This window comes from Prionailurus viverrinus, chromosome A3 (assembly GCF_022837055.1).
Source record: "Prionailurus viverrinus isolate Anna chromosome A3, UM_Priviv_1.0, whole genome shotgun sequence".
Lineage (NCBI taxonomy): Eukaryota > Metazoa > Chordata > Mammalia > Carnivora > Felidae > Prionailurus > Prionailurus viverrinus.
In genome coordinates, this window is record NC_062563.1 from 18142045 (window position 1) to 18156843 (window position 14799).

At 42.1% G+C, this 14799-nt stretch overlaps 1 protein-coding gene across 1 annotated transcript in view; it reads left to right on the forward strand.

Moving 5' to 3' along the window:
- PTPRT (protein tyrosine phosphatase receptor type T) overlaps positions 1 to 14799 on the forward strand; it is a 795219-nt gene that overhangs the window by 660462 nt on the left and 119958 nt on the right. The window contains exon 18 of the mRNA XM_047852741.1: positions 994 to 1152. Within this exon, the coding sequence (XP_047708697.1) occupies positions 994 to 1152 (159 nt within the window). The remainder of the gene's footprint in view (positions 1 to 993; positions 1153 to 14799) is intronic.

Here is a 14799-nt window from a genome sequence, read left to right on the forward strand (position 1 = left end):
GATGCAGCTGTCACGTGTTGAATGTTCACTGTGCGCCAGGTGCTGTATTCCATGCGTTTCACATATGATCTCAGTTAATCATCACAGGCCTAGGATCTTGGTCCCATTGTTGACTGATGTACCCAGAGGACGAGTTCAGAACTTAAAGAGGTTAAAGAACTGGCCCTGGGTCATGCAGCTGGCAGGTGGCGGAGATAGTATATGAACCCAGGTCTTCCTGATGCCAAAACCAATAGTTTTAACATCCAGTAGATGGTGTCATGATGACCTGGGGAACTAGGTGGCCATGCACAGGCCTAACCCTGCCCTACCTCCATGAGCTGGGGCCTCTGCGTGCTTTTATCCGCTCTCAAAATGATTCTAATTTCCATCACACTTTGGAAATCACTGATTTAAACTAGTATTATTATAAATGCCCATCTGGTTCTGAAGGTCTTTCATTCCTATGAATGATCGTCAGGCATCAAGTTCAGCTTTAAAGTTTCTCCTTTCAAGCTACAGGACTAACTAACCCTCACTCTCACCCTCACCCTTCACCAACCACAAGTCTCTACTTCAGTTGTCCATTGTTTGGCGTGTTATTTTATTAGCTTAGTCCCTGAGAAAGGTCAGACTCCATTTTGAATCTCATTCAGAGCCATGAGAACAGAAAGGGCCACTCAGCTTCTTCCCCACTTCAAAAGGAGAGCAAGGAAGCATCATGTAAGTCTCATTGGTTTCCGATTTTAAGCTCAAGTAAAGAACATACCTGTTGTTGGAGATGATCCAGAATAAGCCTCATATTTCCGAGTAAATGAAAGCCATTAATGGTTTCAGGAGGATTTAGGCTTATTCCACCTTGACATTGGAGGACCCATCTTGGCTCTCTCTGTTCCTGGAGAATGAACCAGGTTTGGGGGTTGAGGATGATGGGTAGGGCGGAAGAACAATCTGATCTTTCCAATGCTTTAATGCAGCTGGAACCATCTGACTGTGATTTTTTCCCCTTGCACATGTCCCAAAGGAAGCTGGCCAAGAAGCAGAAGGAGACACAGAGTGGAGCCCAGAGGGAGATGGGGCCTGTGGCCTCAGCCGACAAACCCACCACCAAGCTCAGCGCCAGTCACAACGATGAAGGCTTCTCCTCTAGCTCTCAGGATGTTAATGGATTCAGTAAGTTGACCCAGCTAAGGGGAAGGGAACATCCATGGTTCAGCTTGACCCTGGTACCTCTGCTGTGGACCCCTCACAGTGGTCAGATGCTGTAGGGTATGGGTTCGGGATGCTTCCTTGGATGTTCCAAGGATGAATGTTCTCCCTGGCAAGGACTTGGGGCAGCCCATCTTGAGGGAAAAGGAGGATTTAAGAATATTCCCCCAAAGCAAATGGAAATGGGGCAAGCCATCTTAACTGCTTGTGGAAATAAATAGATACAGGTTAAAACTAATAGTAGTTTAAAAAAAAAAGAGGACATAGTTATGCCCATAAGGAGAAAAACATGCCGCATTGAAATGAGTGTCTTACAGTTTTCAAAACGGTGTTTCATATAAACCATGTTAGGTAGGTGTGCCACTAATTGCCATCTCTGTTTTGAGTGCTTAGGAAACTGAGGCTCAGAAAAGCAACTTCTGCAATGTCCCAAGGCTGATGAGTATACCTATCCAAACCTGGAACCCATGTCTCCCAAGCCTGGCCAGGTCCAAATTATAGCCAGTGTTCCAAGGGGCCTTTAGTCAAGAGCACCTGAGCCCTCATGCAGAATTGATACAGGGTCTAAGATTTCAGAGTTAAACCTTATCCAAAGGAAAATCTCAAGACTGGTAACCTAAAACTAACTTTTGTTCTCATCTCTCTTTAAGACAATTCTTTTTCCTAGATTTAATAGAAATGCTAGATTCCCCAGCCTCTGCTCCAAATTAGGGAATTCAGGAAATCTAAAGGAACGTGAGCGTAGACAAATGAATGTCCTCCACACAGTGTGTGGCAAATGGAAGAAACCATAATTTGTATAAATCACTTAGATATGATCAGTTGGGGGGGGGTTCTATGAGAAAATGAAGAAAGAAAGGAAACAAATATTTATAGACCATCTTCGTCCTCACCATGGCCCCGTGAGATACTGCATATGATTGTTCCCATTTTATAGGTAAGGTAGCCAAGGTTCAGTGCATGCGGCTGACCTTCTCAGAGTTGCATAGCTAATTCCTGATGGATCCATGTTCTGAGGGTAACTCAGACCCGTGATTGCTCATCTTAAGTATAGCACAGAACTCCTCTGAGAAAGTTTTCACAATACACATATGTAGGCCCTACACCTTACTGACTAAATCACAATCTCCTGAGGGAAGAGAGGTAGGGAGATGAGGGGAGGGGTAAGGTGGGATGTGGATTTTGTAAAAGCCACTTAGACGGTTCTTACAGGCACACTGATTAAGAACACTGAACTTTGAGGGAAGCAATAGCCATTTTCAAATATTGACATGCCGCCTTGGGAAGGAGATTAGTTTTAAACCTATAAAAAGGTTGAGAAAATAGTAAAATGAATATTCCTTTACCTTGTACCTAGTCTCACCAATTATTCACATTTGCAATATTTGTACACACACACTCTCTCACTCCATACTATATATTATATATGTATACATATATAAAAATATCCTGTATATATATAATTATATTATATAAAATTATATTAAAATTTTATAAAATTTTCAGAACCATTTAGAAGTAGGTTGCAGACATCATGACACTCTACTTCCAGAGAATTCCTAAGAACTAGGAAAACTCTTCAACGTAACCATTATAAAATTATCTGACCCAAGAAATGTAACCTTATATCAGTATCAAATATACCAGCATACAGTTAAATTTCCTCACTGGTCCTAAAATATTTATTGTTGTTGTTGTTGTTGCTGCTGCTTTAATCCAGGGTCCACTCAGGTACTCACATTATACTTGGTCATCATGTCTCTCCATCACTTTTCATCTAGAACAGCCAGCCCTCCCTCCTTTTTTTTTCTTTCAGGGCATCGACACATTTTAAGTCTAAGCCAGTTGTCTCCTAGAATGTGGCACAATCCAGATTTATCTGATTTTCTTCACCATGATTGCACTCAGGTTAACATGTTGGCAAAAATTCAACATAGGTGGCATCATGTCCTTCCCTTTGCATCATCTCAACAGACAAATGCTATCATTTTGCCCGTTATTGGCAATGCTAAGTCTGCACACTTCTTAAGATCGTGTAATGGCTTTAAAGACAAAGTCTAACAGCGCATACTGATTATTTCATGAGCAAATATTTAACTTGCATTTTCCTCAGAGAGCAGAGCAAGTGTGCAGTCTGCCTACCCACGAAGCCAGCTCTTTTTCCTTTCTCAACCCAGATGAATCGCTGGGATTCATACATTCCCTTGGGCCCAGAAAAAGGCGATAGTGACATAGGCATCCAGGAGAGGCACAAAAAGGGTTGACAAGGAAATGGACTTGGTGTGTCCTGAAAGAAAGGCCCATCTGAAGATCCCTGAGAGTCTCTATCTATATTCATCTGTCACTGATTCTCCTGCTTTCCCTGGGAGAAAGGAAGGTCAGTAACAAGTCTAGCTGATAGACAATCCTGGCCAAGTGATACCCATTCACCCCAGACCTTTCCTATATAGGCCAGATTCTTGTGCACACCTTTTTCCATGTGTAAAAATGCCTGGGAAGGCTGAATGTCAAAATGGAAAGACTTCTGGGAAGTCTGAGTGCCAAAACTATTATAGTCAAAGATACATGACCTCGAAATTCTAGGTATTTGATCTTGTTTTCTGATCACAAGTGGAAACCTGGGTAACACTGATTTCTTGGATTTCAAGGGGGAAACATCACTGTATTCCCCAGGGCTAAAACTTAAACTCTTAAGAGGAAAGCATCCAAGACCAAGGTAGATTAGCCAGCCAAAGAGGAGGAGAAATCCTATCTAGTAGAATCTAATCAGACATTTTCAAGTCTAGAGACAATATTTCCAAATGATTGATATGTGTGTTTGTTTTATATGCATACACACACAGATACACACACACATACCTTTTAATGGCGTTGCTTTTAAAAAAAGACATTGAAATTGAAAAAAAGTTCAGTTGACAGTATACTCAATTATTAAGAAATTTTGCATTTGTTTGAGTCACTGAATATTTTAGTACTCTATCTATGCATCTGGTGTCCTCAGGCTATAGCCACAAACACGCTCTGGGGATTCTTTTTAATACCCTGGAATGCATCAGGTACCTTTAAAATGCCCTGTGGAACCGCTGGGATGAGATTTGAGGGGAAAAAAATGTAAGTAATGCTTACACTAGAGATGTAGAAATTGCTTCTGAAATCACCCTGATGTATGTAAAATTGAATCTATTTTCTTGGCATTAGGGAAGTGACTGTCTGGCTTCTGCAGCGGCTTTAGGAGGCCCTGAGATTATTTGCAAATGTTAAGGAAGCAGGAGAAAGACAGAGTACAAGAATAGATGTCACATCAGAAAAGATTACGAAGAATGTGCCCTGAGCAATTATTTCATTATTGAACAGGTGGGCTCCTGCCTGATTCAAATTCTGCATCTCCCTGCATAGGTTGATTTTCAGGGGTTTTCTATTCCAAATAACTGTTGCTGTTCCACAGCATCCATTCTGTCAAGCTTCCAGATTTTGTATAGGAGCAATGACCTCTGGGAAGCAAGGGTGATGGGGCCTTTGCCATTGTCAGGTGTGGGCCTTTGCTTTGGAGTGCTTCAGCATTCTTGAAAAAGGAGTGCATGTCACATTTAAAGGACAAACAACATGCATTGTTTTCAGTTTAAAGAAATGGCTGGCTTTTATTAAGTAATCTCATTTTGATCTTATTGCCCTGTGTACCTGATTGTTATTTATTTACTTATTTTTTTCTTTTAATATCTTTCACTCACTGGGATAATTTTTCCAAGTCTTTCTTCTGGTGCTGTCTTTTTACACCCATGCTTAACTCTTTTTCTTTATATCTGTTGTTCATGGTATCATCTTCTCTGTGTTCATTTTCAGTCCAAATCAAAGTGCTTCAAAACAAATCCCTGTTGAATTTCTGTGCTAGTGATGCCTGCTGGCAGGCCAGGTCCAAGGACCAGAGGGGTTCCTGCGGGACCAGCCAAGAAGGTCCCTGGCTGTGCGCAGGATAGAAATCAAACACGGGCCAGCAGGAGGTGAAAGCAGAGTTTATCGAACATGTAAAGAAAGTGCCGAGTATCCGGGAGACTCAGCGAAGGAGTCTCATCTTTATTTGGGGCCTGGAGCTTTTTTATTGGCAATTATAGTCTGGTGTACATGTCCCCTCGGGCATCCAGGAACTGGTTGGAACAAAGCCAGGGGCCCAGCTGTTATTACTTGGAGTGGGTGGGTATTGGCATGGAGACGTCTAGTGCTGGTGGTCTGGTCATTCTCTGTTCTAAGGAAACCAATAACCCCTTGTCCCTTACAAGGAAGACATACACTGCATTGTGAGGCGTGTGTAGAGTGGGGTGCAGGTCCTAGCAAAGGATAAAAACAGGTTTTTGTGGAGTCCTTCAGTTTCCCTATCTCAGTGTGGAGCTCAGTTGTCTAGGCTTCCCATGCTGGCATCTGACAGACTCACTTGCCCTCTGGGTGCTGTTGGTAAACTCTGTCTTCATTGCTTTGCTTCCATTGTACTGAAAGGCTGCATATCTGGTGGATGTGAAGGCAATTGGTTTCTAAGCAGCATCAGAGGCTGGGCCATCAAGCTCTCTGCTCTCTAAGTAAGGATGTAGGCATGGTTGAGGCCCTGGAGGTGAGATTCAGTGGCCACTTGCCCAACACTTGGTACATGCCAGTCCCTGTGCCATGAGTCCTGAGCACAGTTTGGGGAGGGGAATAATTATACCGATGAATAAAAATGGGCATTGTCTTGCATATAATGTGTTTCTACTGAGTTTTTCATAGTTTACAAAAGTCCTTTTGCAGAATATTGGAGCCATAGATCCTTATTCCTGCACCAAAAGAAAGCTTGTATGTTTATTATCACCCCCATACTACAGATGAGGAAACTGAGGTTCAGAGAGACCCTATGCCCCAAATCATACAACCATTTGCAGAGTTAAGGGTCTATTTCTTCTGACATCAGTTTGCTTCTATCCATCTAGCTCTGTATAGAATTTAGGAACATATTCAATAACAGTACCTACAGCAAAACAATAATAAGAGAAATAAATGATCAAGATGTCGGGAACACATAAATGAAGACAAGAAGGTCAAGACCAGGTTGTATTAGAATGTAATTTATTATGTTAAAAAACAATCTAAATATGTAGACTGGTAACTTTCATATTCCAGTTTGGCTCTGAGCTTTCTAGTAGCAAAAGCCCAAATAGGAAGGTAACTTTCATTGGCACCCATTACATATTAGGCCATATGCTCTATATAAATCCCACTCTTAAGCCTCCTAGGAACCCAACAAATTAGATATTATTCCCACTTCATAAACGGGGGAACTGAATTTCAGAGAATCAAAATAAGTAAACCCAACATCACATGCGCACAGAGTGGGGATGGGATTGGAAGCCAAATAGGGTTATCTGACTCCAGAACCAGCGCCCCTTGTCCTGTACCATGAATGGTAGCCCACACTCAGCAGTCTAAATGGTGGCCACTCATGGCCAGGAGACAGGGAGAACACCACTCCTCTCCTGATGGCCAGCCAGCTCTTCTCCCATGTGGACAGGAGCTACTACCATAGCCATGTGCCACATGGAGGCCTGTCCCAGGCCTGGGCACTGGCAGGGAGCCCATCAGATTCCCACAAACTGCCAGGCTCTGTGATAAGCACACTCAGATACGCATCTTCATCAGTCCTCACAGAACCCTGTATAGTGGTATGTTTATTACTAAACCCATTTTACAGTTGAGGAACCTGGTGTTCTGAGATATTGCAAGATCTTCCTCAAGTCACGTGATGAGTAAATAGTGAGGTCTGGACTCCAAACCAGACGTTCTCCTTTCAGAACCGAACATCTTTGTCTTTCCTGTAACCTTTAGCTTTCTGCCCACCACAAAGCTAGGTGAAGGAGAGAAAGGAGATTAAGGGGAATAGCCCATTCTGCTGGCAGGACAGTGCCTCCTCTTAGTTCTGTCTAACTTGACAGAATTAAGTCTGTCTGCTTGAGAGCCTGAAGCTCCTCCCGCAGGAAGACAGCTGTCCGGTCGATGCTCTAACAGGAGATGGGACTGTAGACCAGATGGCCCCATCTTCAGGCATCCCTGATCTGGACCAAGCCCTAGATAAAAGGGATGACCCCAGACACAGAGAGCTCACAGCTGGGGAGGGGGACAAGTAGTCCAACAACAAGCATCTTTTCACAGCCCTATAGGGGCTACAGGAGCAGCCTTCCTACAAAAAGAGCCTCAAGATTCTTCCCCTGACTTTGTGCCTCCAACGCAACCAAAAACATATTCAGTAGCCTCAGAGCTTGTGGTAGCCTCAGAGATGTTTGCTGCTGCTGAAGAGGGTTGGTCCTGAAACCTGATTCCTTTCTGATCTCCACCCCACAGAGCTCCTAAAAGGGTGTCCTCACAGGTATGTCAGGGAATGTCCAAGCTTGGTATCCTGCAGGATGGTTTGGCAGAGATGGGGCAGGCAGAGGGAAGCACCAGGCAAAATTTTAACCTGATGATTTTAAGAACATATTATGTAAATTAAGAAATTCAAATGGGAAACACAGTGTTTGACTTTAAAAATTTAATGGCTGAGGTTGCTGTAAACTCCTTCAGGAAGATTCCCGCACCCTGTCAGGAGGATGTTGAGCCAGCTGGAGAAATGGGTCTCTGGGAAAATTGGTTGGGCTGTGTCCTTCCCTGGGGAAACTATGCCCCTGATGATGTGTGATATTAAGGATTGCTAATGATGCCTCGCCTTTGTTTGGTACCTGCTGGGGCAGTCATTTTGTTAGATGCTGTTCACATATTATCTCTAATTCTCAAAGCATTGCAACCAGGTAGGAATTATTATCCTGATGTCATAAATAAGGAAACCTAAACTCAACAAAATTAAATACATTTCTGCTGTCCTGTCTTTGCACTATTCCAACTTGACCTTCCTTTCTTTTGCTTAAAACCCTTCAGTGGCTCCTTGTAGGCTAAAATCCTAAGCTGACCAGAATGTACCCTGACCACTGCCCAGCTCTCTGGCCCATTTGATACCCACTGAGCATTTGTTTAAATGTATGAATGAGAGAACCAGTGATGAGCTGGAATTCAATGAAGATCTGCTAGCTCCATGCCCATATCTGGTCCCAGCTCCTCTGGTAGTGAATTCTCTCTCCTTTTAAGCTGCAGTCTGCTTTACGTAACTTCCATCCATTTATTCCAGTTTTTGCACACAAGTGTATTGGTCAAGTGTATTGATGGCCCTTGGCTGCCCTCTGATGTCACATAAAGTAGGAAAGTCGGTCTTTCTCTTCCTACAGTACCCACCCCCCCATCCCTTGCTGTTGGACTTCAGCCATGTGTGTGCCCTGAAGGTCGTTCCTTCAGGCTGAGTAGCCCACATCAGCCATCAGCCTTCTTCAGGATACATTTCTGTTTTCCAGTCAGCTCAAAGTCTCAGTTGGCACCTCTGTCTCCATTTGGTCCATGTTCATGGAGTTCATGGTCTCCAAGATGAATGTGACTCTGCATTAGGTTGAATTGCTGGAAGTTTAGAGAGCCACTATCACCCTCACTCTAGATTCTAATCCTGGGTTCAGAGTACACTGCTCATGTATGAATGAACCCCCAAATATCCATCACATATCTGCCTAATGCAGAGCTCAGGGCTTCCAACTAAAACTTTCTCATTCAGCCCAAGTAAAGATGATTTGGGGGGCCCAAGTGAAGGACTTTATATATCATCTGTGCTGTCTTTGTGTTAGATTTGACCCTGTTATCTCAGCGTACTGAGATTATTTTTGATTTCTGTTGTGTCAGCCAATGAGCTCACTTAATCCTCCCAGTTTGGAGCCTCAAAATGTAATAATTACTAGATTATTAATATTCATAATACCAGCTATCCTCTGTTGCTCATTATGTGCCTATTTCCATCTGAAATTATATGCATTTATATGCATTATCTTATCTCATTGGTATGTTGGGAGGATTAAATAAGTGTTATAATTGTCCCTGGTGATTTACAAGTGAGGAAACTGAGGTTTAAACAGTAATGAACTTTCCTAAGGCTCATAGCGTTAAGTAGCAGAGCTGGAACTGAACCCTGGATCCGACACACCAAAGCCTTCAGCCAAGACAACTCCATTAAACCACAGGGGTTGTTATTCCCATTTTATAAAGAAGGAAACTGAAGTCCACAGGTACTGAGTAGTGAGTCATTTGCTCAAAGCAGTGGTTTTCAGAGTGTGGTCCCCTAATGAGAAGCATCAGCATCACCTGGGAATTCTTTGGAAGGAATTTCTTGGGCCCCACCCCAGACCTAAGGAACCCAAAGTTCTCAAGGTTTCTAACAAAGGTTTCAGGTGATGCTGATCCATGTTTGAGTTTGAATCACTGGCTTCAGCTAAATCCCAGGACTGTCAGACTCCAAAGCCTTTGCTCTTTACGTGCTAAGTTGTCTCTGATAATGGTAGAGTTACAGCACCCTGGGAGATAAAGGCTAATAGCCCCTTTCTCAGGGTGGAGGCACCAAGAAGGCATTGCCCTTTGGAGGTACTGGACCTTAAGGTTGCTAAAACCCATTATAGCTTTGAGGATCCCCAAGCCCAGGATTCTTTCTCAACTATCTCTGGAGCTTTCGCTCCTTTTATCTGAACAGCAAACAATCTAACAGAATGGAAGGAGTGGAAATTTACAAGAAAAAGCAATCATGAGTCACACAGTGAAACCAAGACCTCAACAGAATATCATGAAGAGAAAAAAAATGCACAAAATTCTGTTTGCAGGGACAATTATATTTTCTCATTGCTCCAAGATTAAATTGAATCTAGAAGAAGAATTGAATGTTACAAGCTTGCCACCTCCAGTTTTATTGAATATTTTACAGAGATTATTGAATATTTTGTAATCATCCACTTGGCTGACAGATTAAAGGACATACTTGATTCCTGGCAATCCAAAGTTGAATGGAATTATTTATTCTCTGGAAGTGCAAAATAGAAATTTAAGTGGCCTTGAAAAAGTAGACAGACTGTCTATCACAAACACTGAGGTAAATTAACACATGTTTCAGAGAAAGATATTAGACTCAAAAAGGGACATGATAGACCATCAAAACTAAACATTGCCTTAGACACCACCTGATCCAACCGTTCCATCTTAAAGAAGAAGAGTTGAGTCCTAGAGAGTTTCCTCAAGGTCACTCATTGAGTCACTAGCAGAAGAATCTGGGCTAGTATTGGGGGCTGTGACCACTCTAGTTCTTGTCCCCCAGTCTCCTTCAGATGAATGAAATATGGTCAGTAATGATTTATCTTCTCTAGAACCCCAATCCAATTTCTGCACAAATAAAATCTTCTCAAATTGAATTATATTTTTCATCTCCTGGTTATGGGAGCCAACGTTTTCCTTTAAATATTCATTGAATACCAACTATAATGCCAAGCAGTGTAGGGGTTGTGAAGATAAATAAGGCATGGTCTTTGCCTTCAGGGATATTATTGTCCTCCAAGAAGAGACTTGTAAGTGGATTAGTTTCAATAAATGTGATAAGTGATGAAGAAAAGGTGTGTATAGTGCCCTAGGAACACTGATCATAGGATTGGCAAGTGATTGATTCTACATCAGATGATACTGCATGAGAGAATGGATTTTGACTTGAAGGAGGTGCAAGAGGAGGATTGTCCCTGATGGAAGGGACAAAGGCTTGGACAAGGGTCATGGTAGGCTTAGAAAAGGGGGCTTGGAGTATAAGGTGGTGTGTGTTGAGAGGATACGGCCAGAGATATGGCTGGAATAGTAGCTGGAACCTGCCCGAGAAGAGTCACATTTGTAGCCTACTTAAATTCACTTTCCAGGAAGGGCTACCTGTTTGGAAAATAGAATGATCCTAGTTGAAGTTGCCTCTGCATGTTATTGGAACCTGGCCTCATATTCCCTTTGATTTGTATAGATTTCACTTTCCGTTGTAGTTAAGTAGGGATGGCATTGTATCAGCCACAGACTTTTATTTTCATTATGAGCTGGCCCAGCCATTCCTTCTCAAAGAGATCTCAGTAAAGCTACAAAGCTAAATTTGCTTTTGACAATTTATGCTGGGTCACTACATCTTGAGAAGAAAATAGATTGTGCTCTGTACCTCACAAGCAGTCCTGAATCACAACAGGGCACTTAGAAAGTGCTTGTTAAAGTAATCAGGGATAAAGAAGTGAAGTTGAACATGTAAATATGTAGTTGCTAGGTAGCAGAATAAACCAAACTTAGAGACCAGGTTTTTTGTTTTTTTGTTTTCCCTCAGCTCAGTGCTACAGCCTTGATGAGTTGAAAGCATAAATAGTAATTCTCCTCACTAACATTTTATGTGTAATTACTGGACAAAGCACTTTACATGCATCATTTCATATTCTCAACAACTCTGTGAGGCATATTAGGGAAACTAAGACTCAGAATTTAGGTAACTTGCTCAAGGACACCCAGCTACCAAGAAATCAAATCTGAGTTTGAACCTGGGTTTATATGATTGACCTATCAGCAGCCCATCTTTCTTGAACCAGTTTTCTTCACTTGACTTTTCCTTTTCTGGTTTTCCTCCTTCCTCCCCAGCCATTTCTTCTCATTCTTCATCAATCCTCTTATCCCCAACCTCTAACCACTGAAGCATCCCAGGGCTTAGTCCAGAATCTTCTCTTTTCTGCTCATACTCAGTATAAGTGGGTGGTGATGACATTAAATGAGATCATGAGCACAGGAAGAGGCCAGATTTGGAGCGGAAGAGGGGGAGTTTACACATCTTGACAGGTTAGGTTGGAGATATTATTGAGTCATTGAAGGGGTGTCAAGTAGGTAGTTGGATCTGTGGGCCTGGAGCTCAGCAAAGGAGCGCAGCCTGGAGATATAAATGTTTGCTACCTTGTGTACACAAGGTGATTGAAGACTTTGCCATGAATAAGGAAACTGAGGCCCATTGAGATGAAACACATTGCCTTGGGTCACTTAGCAAGTTAATGGAAGAGCCAGAATGTTGAACCAGGACTTATACATCAGGAGAGCCTATAGAAAAGCAGTTAAAGCTGAGAGCAAAACACAGGACTCTAAAAGGGACTGTGTGAATGTGATCCAAGAACAGAACCTTCTGGTCGTCCATCTGGATTCTGAGATGGAACTCAAAGTGTGTGAAGAAGTTAATGGGTTAGGTGGTCTCATGACTGTCTACTCAGCCTGGATATGATAGAGTCTCAGTATTCAAAGCAAAATTTTCTGATTTGAAGTAGAAATTTCGAAGAACCTGAAGTCTGATTTATATGTTAATGGGTCAGGAGTGGATCTATATATCTTGGGAAGTCCATGAAGGAGTAGTCATAGGGTTGGCTCCATCACACAGTTTGAGGAGCCCATGTAAAATTTTTGCCCACAGAGGTGGGCAGCAGGTATGAGGTGAAGATAGGAAGTAGAGATTTGCCAAGAGGACATCTTTAAGAGGTAGCATTTGAGGAAGTGGAAGAAAAGATCAGAAGGCCACAGACAGGCAAAATCCCTCTGTTCCCAGCATTACCACCCTCCTTATTCTCTGGGTGGTGCCCCACATATTTCTGGAGGAGGGTGTCATGAAGTTTAGTTACTTAGGCTGCCTTTCACTGAGATGCTCTTGACTCAGCTGTGAGAACTATCCACACCACATCTAATACATCTGTAACCCGTACCTGCATCTACAGCAGACAGATTTCAAATGAGGAGATCCCCCAATCAGAATATGAAGTGTTGGTGACATAAACAAGAAAAAGGCAATTCCTCCCTTAAAAAGCCTGTGATGTGATAGGGAATGCAGACAACGGTGATCTGGAATGATTCCTCCAGTAGAGATAGGTGTGGGAAGCTGCAAGGAAAGTGGTGTCTGGTGAAGAGAAGTTATCCTGGCCCATTAACCATGTGCTTCATTTCTCTTCAAGTGATTTATTTTTCACCTCACCAACCATGTGAGTTGACTTCCTAATTATGTGGAGCCTGGAAATGAAAATAAAATTTCAGGTCCTTAGCACCACAGCAAGAGAAGATGCATTAGATGTAATCATAAAGATACATTCAGCAGAGATGCAGTGCAAATTAATCTTGGCATGTTCCTTTCCCTCACTTTCTACAAGTTCCACCTCACATTTTGATTATTCTTTGTCTTCCATATAACTAGAACCCATTCACACCCACTATCTCCATCTTTGTCCAAGTAACTGCCATCTCTTGCCTCCGTAAGATCCGTAACCCCTAAATAATCATCATATTCATCCTTGTGATTCTGTAGTCCACGTTCTTCTTAACAACTAAGGAGATGTATTAAAGGCAACTTGGAACATGCTTATCCTTCCCTGGCTTGAAACAGTTCTATAGCTTCTCATTATTCTTAAGCTACAAACCAAAGTCCACACAGGTTTTTCCCTCTCCACCTTTCTCAAACTCTCTCACATCACTGTACCCTTCTCTGTGAGCTCCAGCCATACTACCTTCTTCTCTTAGTAGTTCACCTTTTCCACACTCCTTCTACCACAGGACCTTTTCCTACACTATTGCTCTATCTCATGCAGACTGCGCAAACTACAGCCCATAGGCCACATAGAGCCCACTCTTTGTTATGGTAAATAAAGTTTTATTGGAACACACCTATGTTTATTTGTTTACAAACTGTCTATATATAGCTGCCTTTGTGCTATATCAGGAGAGTTTAGTAATTGCTACAGAGACTGTCTATCCCACAAAGTCTAAATTATTTACTATCACTTAACAGAAATGTTTTCCAACTCCTCATCTGGTTATACCCACATTCCCCTCCTAACTGACTCCTTTAGATCTAAATTCACAGATTTATAACATTCCTAACCCTTTTCTCCCCAGTCCAGATTGGATTTCTTTGTTAGGTGCTTCATAGAATTTTGTTCCCCTTTACTTCTCAGCACTGATTTCATCTCCCAAATGTGTTTGTTTAAGGCCCAACCCTTCTGACAGATGGCAGGTTCCAAGAGGAGAGGACCACTTATGTTTTGCATTCTACTGTATCCCCAGCATGTAGCATGGTGTATGGCACATAAAAGATACCCAAAAATGTTTGTTTTATTGAATGGATAAATGAATGGATAGATGTATAGACAGACAGGACTCAGACAAAGAAATCCTATATACTAAGTCAGAATAAAAAGGACTATGCTTAGTACAGCTGACATTATATTCTATTGTCCTTTTTTCTGCATCCAGAATTGAGTGTACACAGACCAAGAAATCAAAGAATGTTTTTTTTTTACCAACCAGTTGATATCCAGATTTTAGCATGTCTCCTACCTCCTGCCACTAATCCCTAGTCTTTCAGCACCAAAGGGAATTTTATAAGTTCCTTTTCATAGTTTTTGCAAAAGTGGGAACTGCTACTCAAAATATTCTCAAGTGCTCTACTATTGGTTGGTTTGGGAATGTGATGCAATCATTCTTCCATTCATAGGAACAAGAAAGGAAAACAGTTCATAGTTTTTATATCACAAATACATGCAAAAACTCAGGTGGACCGCTATTTGGCTTTGCCAGTGGAAGAAGAAAAAAAAGTTAAATACAAGAAGCAGATATAACAACAGATTATGGTTCTCTGTTGGCTGGATAGCCTTACAACTGGCCATGGGAACATCAGTT